This window comes from Brassica napus, chromosome A1, assembly GCF_020379485.1.
Source record: "Brassica napus cultivar Da-Ae chromosome A1, Da-Ae, whole genome shotgun sequence".
Lineage (NCBI taxonomy): Eukaryota > Viridiplantae > Streptophyta > Magnoliopsida > Brassicales > Brassicaceae > Brassica > Brassica napus.
The window spans coordinates 3,828,981-3,841,289 of NC_063434.1; the positions used below are offsets into that span (position 1 = coordinate 3,828,981).

General features: G+C 40.7%; 1 protein-coding gene across 2 annotated transcripts; it reads left to right on the top strand.

Annotated features, from left to right (window-relative positions):
- Positions 1-735: 735 nt before the first annotated feature.
- Positions 736-11,474, top strand: LOC106389503. Of its 2 annotated transcripts, XM_013829808.3 has the most exons (22): positions 736-1,030; positions 1,238-1,332; positions 1,421-1,481; positions 1,882-1,935; positions 2,012-2,044; positions 2,160-2,189; positions 2,261-2,431; positions 2,508-2,577; positions 2,656-3,065; positions 8,279-8,542; positions 8,666-8,785; positions 8,879-8,941; positions 9,031-9,129; positions 9,231-9,344; positions 9,427-9,594; positions 9,668-9,703; positions 9,768-9,812; positions 9,951-10,034; positions 10,177-10,278; positions 10,379-10,577; positions 10,664-10,770; positions 10,868-11,474. In XM_013829808.3, exons 4-22 carry the CDS (start codon positions 1,903-1,905, stop codon positions 11,243-11,245), a joined length of 2,526 nt encoding a protein of 841 aa, XP_013685262.1. In that variant the 5' UTR covers positions 736-1,030; positions 1,238-1,332; positions 1,421-1,481; positions 1,882-1,902; the 3' UTR covers positions 11,246-11,474. The 2 variants fall into 2 exon arrangements, with proteins under 2 accessions (XP_013685262.1, XP_022558696.1); XM_022702975.2 differs by having other exon boundaries at positions 1,238-1,481.
- Positions 11,475-12,309: the final 835 nt, after the last annotated feature.

Here is a 12,309-nt window from a genome sequence, read left to right on the forward strand (position 1 = left end):
GTGGTTTAGAACGTTAGGTGAATTTAATAGGTGGTTTAGAAGAATTATTTTGAGTATATCTAATGAAATATCACACAATAATAGATGTTGGGTCTAACATAGTATTTATGTTTTAAGAAGAGAGATTAGCTCTAATGGTAACAATAGTGGGAGATATATTGTGCTGATTTGACTTAAAATTATATATTTGATCTCTTAAAAAAAAGGTTAATAGATAATTGGTCAAAATTGTTTGTTTATGCACCTGATATGATAAAGACCGGCTCTAATCCTAGTTACAAAATTAAACATAGTGGTGAAATAAACAATGGAAACAGAAACAAATAAGCAGAACTATATTGTATTACACAAGAAGTTAGTAATTAGCTGTTTTACTGTGTAGCCAATGTGATAATGAAGCTATGGTGATATATCGTGTACAAACAATTTATGCTCTTATTTTGATTAAAATGATTGATGGTAGTAAAAAGTGTACGTTATGTGAAAAATCCCATACCATAATTTTTTAAAACATGACTATTATAAAATATACAATCAACAAAGTTAAGTTCATTCAAGTTTTAAATGTTTTTAAATAAATACAAATCATACTAATTGATCTGTTTTTCACAATTTAATTATTATGTGTTTTGAGAAACTGAGTCAGAATCTAGGACATAATTAAAAGTTTTGGGGAGTTTTCCAATGAAATCAAAAGTCCAAGGAGGAAAATAATGGAGTCTTCTTAATAAGAAGGCGAAAAAGAAACAATGGAGGAATATAGGTACCCGATCATAAATATTATTTTAGAAACCTTTTGTTCAAAAGAAGAAAGTTGGAGACTTTCGTCGTCGTTGCTCTGAGTTCTAAACTTGCCGCCAACGGCTACTCTTTGTTTGCCGTCCTGTAGCTCACAACGAAAATACTGGTCGCCGATTTTGATTCAGCTTTCAGTTTCTTTAAAATCTCTGCTGTTGAAGAGTTAGAGACCTCTTCATTCGTGCGATTGACACCGATTTTGTTTCCGCGGGTTCGTTTCTCGCAATCTCAGGTAGACGCCGTGATTTTCTGATATTTTCTTTCAGGTCGCTTCTTTTACGTTTCTTTGGGTTAGTTATGGGGGCAAGAGAAACCCCTAACTCGATTTGAGACGAATCTGAGGTTTTTAGGGTTTGGCTTGGAAAAATAGAGAGTTTTGGAATCCAACATTCTCGCGACTCTCACCTGATTCTGACTCGCCGGTTTGGATCTATCGCAGGTGAACGGCTTGTTACGAGCTGGAATCGATTGCGACCCTCACCTGCCTCTGATATTCGCCGGTTTGGTCTCTCGCCGGTGAACCGCTTGTTACGAGTTGGAAATCGATTGCGACTCTCACCTCCTTCTGATTTCGCCGGTGAGCTGCTTGTTACTGATTTATTACTCTGTTGGATTCTCTCAGGTTTGTGACATCAATTCCTGAGGTTGAATACAGTCGCTCTTCACCAGTCACCACTGCATCTGTAAGTCCAAGTGATTCTTGTTCGAGAGTAGCACCAGTCTCCAAAATTGTTTTTGTTGCCTTAGTTTGTTTTCCACTGTCACTGAAACTTCTTTAACGTCTCATCGATCCTGCTTCCATTCTCCTGTTAAGAGCTCCTAACATATTGTATGAGTTAGTGAGTTACACTAGATGTAGCAGGTGAATTACCAGAGAACAGTAGCGACTTCATTAGTATCAAAAACAACTAGTTTTTCATCCAAATATTCTGCAACTTGAGTAGCCAAACTAACACAAGTTTATAGTAATTTGTTTTCAATCTAGACTTGGTTCCTCTTGATGATTTGCCATCTGCAGTCGTGTGCTTTTCTGATTTGTTTCCTTCAGTTGAACAAAGTTTGGTTTTTTTTTCTTCTCCACAGAAGAAGAGGGATTCCAAGAACATGGATCACATATCTAGCCCAGTTTTGCGTCATGTATGTTCATGAAATAGATGTTTCCTTTTGTTTGATATTTTTTGACATTTTCTGTAACATGACTACATATTTGCAGACTGTAACTCGCGGAGAATGCTCGTCCAGCCAAGTAATATTCTTTCATTTATCAAATTTCTTTTCAAAGTATCTCTAAGCCTTTTAGGAGATATTCTCATTATATATTTGAATTGATCTATATCTTGTTCGGAAATCTCTGTTAATAGGGATCAACAGATGGCCTGGCCAAATTGCGGGTATGGATACATTCATATTGTTTTATCTCTGTTAAAAAGTATGTGATCATAACTATTGACTTTTTATGCAGTCGTACATCCCTTTGGAGAAGATGCCTAAAGTTCTTCAGAAGCCATTCGAAGAAATACCACAAATGCTACATCCACATCTGCTAGATATCATTTTACATAGGCCCGAAAATGGTGAAATCTTTTCTTTCGAGGCTAAAAAAGGAACTTTTACAGTTTGGGCTAACTTCGTAGTAAGTCGGTGTCACTAGTTATGTTTGACTTTCATTTCCAATTTTTCTTTCTCATTAGATTTTATGTTGATTTCAGAGGCCAAAGAAAGAGGACTGCAAAAATTGGGGAAATTCAAAGTTTCCAGTACAAAACCAACGAGACCATCGTAAATAACTTGTCTCATTCTTTTCTTTTAAATGAATTTTGTTTGCACTTTGTGAAGAATAATAAATCGAAATTGCAGAGAATTGTTGGTCGATTGGGGGAGGTGAGCATATAAGTGAGGCCCGTGAGATTCACCATATTGACGAGAAGCTCACATCATACTCTGGCCAGTTCTTGGTTGATTTTGCTGATCCTGCTCGGGCAAAGGAAAGGTTCTTGGAGACCGAACAAAAGCACTATTGCTATCCGTATCCATGCATCTACGCTATGGAATATGCCATGGCTTATGGTATGCCAAAAACTGATGACTGGGGTCATACTGGATGCCATACTCAGGTGCTTCCCTCCAAGAGTCATGTTAAACTGCATCACGTCTTAAACGACGCTAGAGCATTCTCAGATGTCCGTAAAGCAATTCACTACCTTCAGACCCAACCAATACTTGCTCAAATTGGTGTCTTTAACCCCGAGTTTCGAATGATTGGAAATGTAAGTGATTTATTCAAAGAATTTTTTTTTTGAGGTTAAAGATCTGAATAATTTGGTGACGGAGCGGAAGTATCCGTTAGTAACCAATAATGCGAAGGTAACATTGAGTTCTGAGAATACTCGTTATCTAAGCCTTCTTAAAGCCGTTGAATTCTTAGAATGCCCGGAAGTAAGGTTAAGAGTTTGTTAACACCAAAGCTCTAAGTATATTAATGAATAATTCAAAAATTGTATCTCTCACAAAGCCGAGAAGATACTATATATAAGCATATAAAAGACCTAAACTTAATAGGGATTAGATCAATCGATCATTATCTCTAAAGAAATCAAAGTGCTAACTTAAATAGAAAAAGGAAAGCTTAAAAGAAAACCAAAGCGCAAGAGGTCTAGGATGTACGCTACATCAGGTCTCCCTCCCTACGAAGGAGTCGTCCACGAATCCGGAAAGGACATTGTCATCGGGCTCAAACTTGAAAAGATGCTTGACATTGAACACATCTGCAGTGTGAACATGAGAGGGAGACGAAGTCGATATGCATTGGCGTTCATCTTTTCAATAACTTCAACGGGTCCAATTTTACGCGGCTGAAGCTTATTGTATTGTCCATTTGGAAAACGTTCCTTGATCAAGACGGCCCAGACGTAATCACCGACCTGGAAGTGAACTTCTCGACGCCGTTTATCAGCAGCCCGTTTGTATTTGAGTGCCGTCCCTGCCAAGTTATCCTGCGCGCGAGCGTGAATATCCGTTAACTCCTCGACAAGCTCCAAAGCTCGTTCATGAAACTCTCCCGGCTGCGGAGTGATAGACAACGCCAAAGGACCGCTAGGGACCACTCCATACACAACCTTGAAGGGACTGTACCCAAGACTTCGGTTATGGGCATGGTTATGAGCAAACTCGGCTTGGCATAAAAGAAAATCCCACAACCAAAAGTTATTACCAACCAACCATCGTAACATATTGCCCAAACTTCGATTAACAACCTCGGTTTGGCCATCTGTTTGAGGATGATAGGCATAACTCATATTCAGGCTTGTTTTAAAAAGCTTCCAAAGAGAACGCCAAAAATGGCTAATGAAGCGTGAGTCACGGTCGAACACAATGGAAACCGGCAACCCGTGTAATCGGTAAATTTCCCGAAAGAAAAGTGTAGCAACCTGCACTGCGTCCGTAGTCTTTTTACAAGGAATAAAATGCACCATCTTGGAGAAACGATCCACCACGACAAAGATTGAATCATTGCCACGTTGTGTTCGTGGAAGACCAAGGACGAAATCCATACTGATGTCACTACACGGCTGCGTTGGAATAGGCAAAGGTAGGTAAAGACCTGCATTCGACGCATGTCCCTTGCCCCGTTGACAAGTCGTAGAACGAGCAACGAAACTCTCCACATCCCGACGCAAGGATGGCCAGAAATAGGAGTCCGAGACGAGTTTTAGCGTCCTGTCATGGCCAATGAGTCCCTCCTTATGTAACTCATTGATGATGTACAAACGTAGGCTGCAGTCTGGCACACACAAGCGGTTATCGCGAAAGATGAAACCATCCACTAACGAATACTCAGACCGTATCCCATGAGTGAGATCCACCCAAACAGAGGAGAAAAAGACATCCGTGGGGTACATCTCCGTGAAGATCTCGAACCCGGTGACGCTAACCCGTAACGTGGAGACAAGCGCATGGCGACGGCTTAATGCGTCGGCAACCTTGTTGAGCTTGCATGTCTGATGTTTGATTATGAATGTGAACTGCTGTAAGTAAGCTGTCCAAGACGCATGACGAGAAGAAATCTTATCCTGCGTACCCAAGTACTAAAGCGCCACATGATCTGTGAACAAAACGAACTCTTTATGGGCCAAGTAATGACGCCAATTTTTGATAGCCTGAACAATAGCGTAAAACTCTACGTCATAAGTGTTGTACCGAGCTCGTGCACCAGCCATCTTCTCGTTGTAGTAGGCAATTGGACGCCCTTGTTGGCTTAAGACAGCTCCCACGCCTAACTTACTTGCGTCGTAGTGTAACTCAAAAGGGAGAACAAAATCAGGAAGTACTAAGATATGAGCCGTTGTGAGCTTGTTTTTAATGAGCTCAAAGGCTTGTGCTGCTTCCAGTGGTCATGCAAACGGCGTGCCCTTCATGCAGTTCATGATCGGAGCCATTATGGCGCTGAAATTATGCACGAACCGACGATAAAAAGACGCCAAGCCATGAAAGCTTCGCACCTCTGTGATTATTGTTGGAGTCGGCCAAGATGCGACTGCGGCTACTTTATGTGGGTCTACACGTAGGCCTGCGGCTGAGACGACATATCCGAGAAACAAGACCTGCGATGCACCAAAGTCGCATTTATGTTTTGCAACATAAAGTTTCTCAAGTCGCAGAGCGTGTAACACGTCTCGAATGTGCTCCAGATGGCCGTGTAGCGATGTACTGAAGATTAGGATGTCATCAAAATAGACAACTACAAACCGTCCAATAAACGGACGAAGAGCTTGATTTATGACGCGCATAAACGTGCTAGGAGAATTAGATAATCCAAAAGGCATCACTAACCACTCAAACAAACCTTCGCGCGTCTTGAAAGCTGTTTTCCACTCATCACCCGGTCGTATACGAATTTGATGATAGCCACTTTTAAGGTCTAACTTCGTAAATATAGATGCTTTTCCGATTTGATCCAGGAGGTCATCGAGTCATGGAACCGGAAATCGGTATCGCGTTGTGATCTTGTTTATTGCACAACTATCCACACACATACGCCAAGCTTTATCTTTCTTTGGGATAAGGAGTGCCGGTACAGCGCAGGGGCTGAGACTCTCCCGTATATAACCCTTGAGTAAGAGACCCTCTACTTGTCGCCTCAATTCTTCATGCTCTTCATGACTCATTCGATAATGAGCTCGGTTAGGGAAGGAAGCATTAGGAACGAGATCGATGTGATGTTGTATGTCCCGGAGTGGTGGTAATCCCTCCGGTAACTTGTCAGGAAATAGATCCTGAATCTCGGTGATGAGTGTTGAGAATTCTGGAGGAACCTCGTTGGCCTGGTTCAGAGTAGTGTCTGCTGCTATCAAGGCAAAAATTGGGCAGTGTTCCCGAATTTCTTCTTCGAACTGCGATTTGGAAATGATAAGGAGGCCTTGTTATGATGAATTTTTATGTGCACCTTTAGGATAGCAAGGTCCGGTTCAAGAGATGGTAGTAAAGTGATCTTGCGGCCTTCGAACATGAATGAATGTGTGTTCTGTTTCCCGTTGTGCAACACCTCACGATCATATTGCCAAGGTCGGCTCAAGATGATATGGGACACGTCCATAAGTGCAATATCGCAGTACAATGTGTCTTTGTAGAAGGAACCAATTGACAGTGATAGAAGCGTTCGTTTAGAAACTTGTACCTCGGCGCCGGTTTGCATCCACAATAGGCGATAAGGATGAGGATGTGTTTCGGTTGTGAGAGCAAGTTTCCTCACAGGTTCCTCCAATACTACATTGGCGGAACAGCCTGAGTCGATCACAAAGCGACATATTTTGCCTTTCACCGTGCACGTCGAGCTAAATAAAGAAGTCCGTTGCCAAGCTTCGGTAGTCTTAGGAGCCAAGCAATTCCTTCATAACATTAATAATGTTCATGTGTCTCCATTGACGTGCTCTTCTTCTATATCTTCAAATTGTCCGTCGTCTTCTGTATCATAAATCGGATCCCCTCTGTCATTGGCAAGTAATCCCCGACGACCTTTGTTAGGGCACGCCGTTTGGATATGTTCTCGTTCACCGCAAGTGAAACACCTGAGAGCGTTGGGACGAGATGGGCGTTGTTCGACGGCATCAGTAGCGGGTTTCAGAGCACGGGGATGTGACCGAGGTATCGTTGTTGTATCGTTACTCGCAGAAGCTTTCGATTCGTCTGTCGAGGATGTTGTGTTGCGCGCTCGTGTATTACTGGTCCATTGATTAGCGCCGAGACGGTTTTGTTGTTCTACTAAGACGGCTCTTTGACGTGCTTCAACGACCGAGCCCGGGTCAAATTGGTGAAACATATTCTGAAGTTGAGGTCGTAGTCCTGCAATGAAGCGGGCTACTAGTTGATCCTCTGAATCGAGAATATCTACACGTGTAAGCATCTGATAGAACTCATTGGAGTAGTCCTCGACTGAGCGTGATCCTTGTCTTATGTTATGAAATTTCTGAAACAAAAGACATTCAAAATTGTACGGGATAAATGTTTTACGCATCTGTTTCTTTAGCTTGTCCCATACAATTATTTTTCTTTTCCTCGTCGCGAACGAGAGAGCTTGAGTTGGTTCCACAATGATGCAGCGTGACCGCGGAACCGAGTAGTTACAAGAGGAGCTTGTTTATTAGTTGGGACGTCTTTGAACTCCAAAAATTCATCTACTGTGACGAACCAGTCAAGAAGTTCTTCTGGCCGAGAACTACCATGAAACTCTGGAATCTCGAGTTTTATACCCGACGTCCAACGATTGTTTTCGCTGTTTCTGTGTTGCTGACCACGATCATGTTGTTGGCGTTGATGGTTGGGATTGTCACCGAACGAGTTATCCTCATCGGACCCATCATCATCTTCTTCAAATACAGGATTGCGTCGTTGATTTTGGTGTTGGCGTGGAGGTGCGATGTCCGCTGCGTTGGCGGCAAGAGCTGCCTGTACACCGGCCTAAACTCCTGTCTGAATTGCTTCAGCCATAGTTCTTCTCATATTGTCTTGAAAATTTTCTTGGAAATCTTCGAGGAACTGTTGCATCTGTGTCCATTCGTTTGGACGAGGAGCCATTAAAACCTAAGATCGATAATCACAACGGAAATTGTAATTAAAGGTCTTTGATAATGCGAAGGTAACGTTGAGTTATGAGAATACTCGTTATCTAAGCCGTCTTAAAGCCGTTGAATTCTTAGAATGCCCGGAAGTAAGAATTAAGAGTTTGTTAACACCAAAGCTCCAAGTATATTAATCAATAATTCAAAAGTTGTATCTCTCACAAAGCCGAGAAGATACTATATATAAGCATATAAAAGACCTAAACTTAATAGGGATGAGATCAATCGATCATTATCTCTAAGGAAATCAAAGTACTAACTTAAATAGAGAAAGGAAAGCTTAAAAGAAAACCAAAAGCGCAAGAGGTCTTGGATGTACGCTACATCATTTGGAAATAACAACTATGCATTTTCCTATGTTGCAGGGAGTTTACCGCGGACCTACCTCTGTTCATTCTGTTTTCTCTGCATGGCATCAAGTTTCAATACGGTTTATAACCGTGGAGAATGGAGAGTTGATTGCACACTGCAGGAATAGCCATGGTGAAGAAAGGGGATTACTGGGATATTTCAAGGCATCTTTAGATATCATGCTACTTGAGCTATATACATCTGGAGTGGCATCATATACTGTTCCAAGTAGACTCTTCAAAATGTTTTTCTGTGGAGAAGTCCGGAGCGAATACGAGGTGATGTGTTTTCTTTATTGTTTAGTTTAGTGATAATATTTTCTTAATCAAAGTAGTTAGTTACTTATCCATGTTAGTTTTCAGTTTCTTAAAACTGCTGTCTATTTTTTTTTTTTTTTGCAGAGGAAAGTTGAAGAACATTATATTGAGGGTGGTCATCAAGTCGGTATCTCAGATTATATCTCATTTTTGATTTTTGAAGGGATTTGTCACAATACGTCTGGCAGTGTGATTCAGCTTGAGGTATGATTTAAATACTATATAAATATTACTTGATTGTCACTCTAATTAAGCTTAATGAACATTATAATGTATATATATGTTTTCTGGTTACAGGATGGTGAGAATGTAATCATTGGAAGTCCAACAAACCGAGCTTTACTTAAATGGGCCTTAAAGGTTTTCTTTCCAGTCTCATTGATTCAACTAATTGTTCCAATTTTTTTTGTATTGATTACTAATTCTCATACTTGTTGTATCTTTTGCAGAGAGACATGAGCTTCACTTCTATCAAGTCCGAGTCCATGTTTATTAAACGTTCTGGAATGGATTCGTCTATGGAATGCCTAGGCACAGCAGTTGAATGTGTAAGTGATGTCTCATTATTCCTTGCTACTTTCTGCTTTTCTAGTTGATCAATTTTGGTATACTTGTTTTACCTAAGTCTTAACTTTTATTTTATCCTCAGAAAAATACTAGTAGGCCTGGTGTTCGGATTCACTGGAAAGGCGACGCTAACAAAATCCTAGAACAGTGTACACAAGTTTATAACAAAAGTTCCTTACCGATGAGTGAAACCGAGGTTAGCAATCATTATTCTTTTAACTTATGAATGAAAACCAGGTTGGCAAAACATATTTCTGAATCTAGTTATGTTATTTCAGAGGGAAGCATTCAAAGCTGTTATCGACAATATGGTTGCACAAGAACTAAGATGCGTTGCTCTTGCATTCACAACCATTGCAAACGAAGATGTTCCATCTCAAAAGGAAATAAAAAATTGGATATTACCAAAAGGAGGACTTGTTCTGCTTGGTATCTTTGGTATTAAGGTAATAGTTTATGTTTGGCCACGGTACCTTTAAATTCTCTTGTACTAACATCGCAAAACAAATTTTCTTATAGAATCCATGTCGCCCAGTTGAGGATGATGAGATGCAGGTGCGTAGATGTAATTATTATTCATATTTTGTTAATTGTCTAATTTCTCTTGTTGTGATGATAGGCTTTAGCAACTTTCGCGGAAGAGAACAAGATAGAGGCCAGAGGAGTAAGGATAGTTCGTTAATTGATTAGCGTTTCCTTATTACTCAGTCCTAACATATTTTCAGTATATCAGCATGAATGTTAAAGTAGGAGTTGTGCTTTTACTTTTGAAAAAAAAAAATGGAGTTGATTTTTGATGTAGACGGAAGAGGAGACCAAGGAGATACCTGACGACAACGTCCCAGATGATAATCAAGAGTGCTCCTCATATGTTACAGATTCCAGCGTAAGATCTTTGTCTCCCTTTGTTAACTATCCTAAATTGCTTTGTTTTTGTTCATGTGATCACTCTTCTCTCACGTGGCTTGTGTATTTATAATGCTCTCTCTCTCTCTTGTGGATATTGATTTAGTTGTGAATGTGCGTAGGCTTTTCTTGCTGGTGAGAAGATAAAACCTGAACAGTGGAGCTATTATTACGACACCGATCTCTGCGCTAGACTTGGACTGTACTGTTACAATCTTCAGAAGGTTTTCTTCTCTAATCTTGTTCTAACACTATTTTATTACGCACACATTCACCACTTATCACCTAAGTTAAGCTTCCTGTCCTACTTTCTCATCTCTATAGGGCACAGTTTACGATTTTGGGTTTGTGAGAACGTTATACACTGGGTATGATTCGTTCAGCAAGTCTTTCATAACACTGGAGGCAATGAATCCAGCTGACCGTTCTCGATTCACTTTGGAGACGTGCGTTAAGCATAACTATGAACAAGTTACAAGCGGACTGGGTTTGTGGTGGGAGACGCACATTTGCAGGGTGGAAGGTAAAAGAGATGTCTAACAGCTATCCGTATACGTTATGACTGGTTCCTCTGCTATTGTCATATTTTTTTCTGTGTGTGGTTAAAAGGTAGCGAAGAGGCTGATTACGAGTGGGACGATGGAGCCGTAAATGATTATTACAAAGGTGAAATGCCCGACTGGCTGTCTGATGACCATCAGCAACGAGGCTACGTGGTAACTCTTCTGCGTTTCATCTAGTAGTCAATTCATAGATGCACAAAATCATTCATGTTTCCATTGTTTGTTTTTCATTGGGTGTGTGGATCCATAGGTTGAACAATCAGAGCTTCAGGACAAGAAAAATTGGTGGCTGCCTCTCTTGACTGAATTTGCCTTCTACACGAAATGGAATGGAACGCTCAGGGCGAGAGATATTGCGGAATGCAGATCTTTGATTACTCAAGAAGTGGTTGTGGAAACTCTTGGAGAAACTGAGAAAGAGCAGTCGAGTGATAAGCTCAATGCGGCCAATGCAATCTTCTACATATCTTTTGAGTGCGTGGAGGATCCAACGAAAGGTCGTTACAGGGCGGTTATACGGAAGACGATGGATGGAAAACCGGGGCACATGCGCCTCGAGGTTATGTGTTGGTGCATGAGCGAGAGAGCCGAAGAAAGGGGACCACAACCTACAACCACAGCCAACTGAAACTCGTTGGACACTAAAACGACTGCAAACTAAACGAATTGTTCATTCTATCTTGTTTGGAAATTTCTTTCATAACATTCTACGTATCGACAACTAGAGAAATGTAATCACAGTCCTCTGACACTAAAATCCGCGCTGTTGCTGCCCTCGCGGATCATTATCTTGTTAAGGTTTTAAAAAGTGAACATTTGAATTTTTCAACAAAAGTTTCGGAAACTTGTTATGTTTATTAGTTATGTTTAAATATTGTCAAATAGTTATAATAAATCATATCCACAACTGACTAATAGAGTATACGAATATTTTAGTAACTAAAATATCCAACCACAGTTGATATTGGTAGACTAACTTAAATTTTGTTAACTAATTTTGATTAGAAAATAAAGTTTTTAAAATTTATGTGGACCTATTTTGTTATGATATACAATTGTCCTCAGAAGCAATCTCAGGATCCTCAGATAAACAACCCTGAACCAACCAAAAGAAAGACCAGAAGAAGCAAATCAAGAGGTAAGCAGATTTGGAAGCGTGTTGATCAAGTTAACCTTCCTCAGACTGAAGCTCCCCGAACAGAAGCTCCTCCGCCTATCGCCTCCACTGACTATCAACGTACAGAGATTGTCAAGCATTCCAAGCTTGGCACTGGCTGCGACAGAGAAATAGGCGAAACAAGTGAAACACCTTCATATCTTAAGGTCTCTAGACCCGGTAGCGGTTCTGGTATCTCAAGATCCTCTAAATCTGACCTGCCATCTGATTCATCCGACGTTGAAACTTCAGATTCAGAGCTTGAAGAAGGTGAATTCAATGACCGAGACCGTGATTTTCAGGTGGTTCGTAACAAGAAGAAGTTCTCAGGCTTGAAGCAGTCGGGCCAGAAAGGAAACCGGGGCAGGAGCCTCAAACTCTATTAGTATATGTCGACGGATATTTTTTGTTGGAATGTGCGCGGGCTAAATAAGTATAACCACCGCAGCGGCTTACGGAAATGGTATAAGAAAAACTCACCTTTTTTTGGCGGAATCCTTGAGACTCATGTGCAACAGCTCAAGATGAATAAGTTT

What these genes read in the sequence shown, in the direction of transcription:
- LOC106389503 (XM_022702975.2), top strand. Translation starts at nt 1,903, where the DNA reads ATGGATCACATATCTAGCCCAGTTTTGCGTCAT. An exon ending in CTAGCCCAGTTTTGCGTCAT is followed by an intron (nt 1,936 to 2,011) that starts GTATGTTCATGA and finishes ACATATTTGCAG; the next exon opens with ACTGTAACTCGCGGAGAATG. An exon ending in CATATGTTACAGATTCCAGC is followed by an intron (nt 10,035 to 10,176) that starts GTAAGATCTTTG and finishes GAATGTGCGTAG; the next exon opens with GCTTTTCTTGCTGGTGAGAA.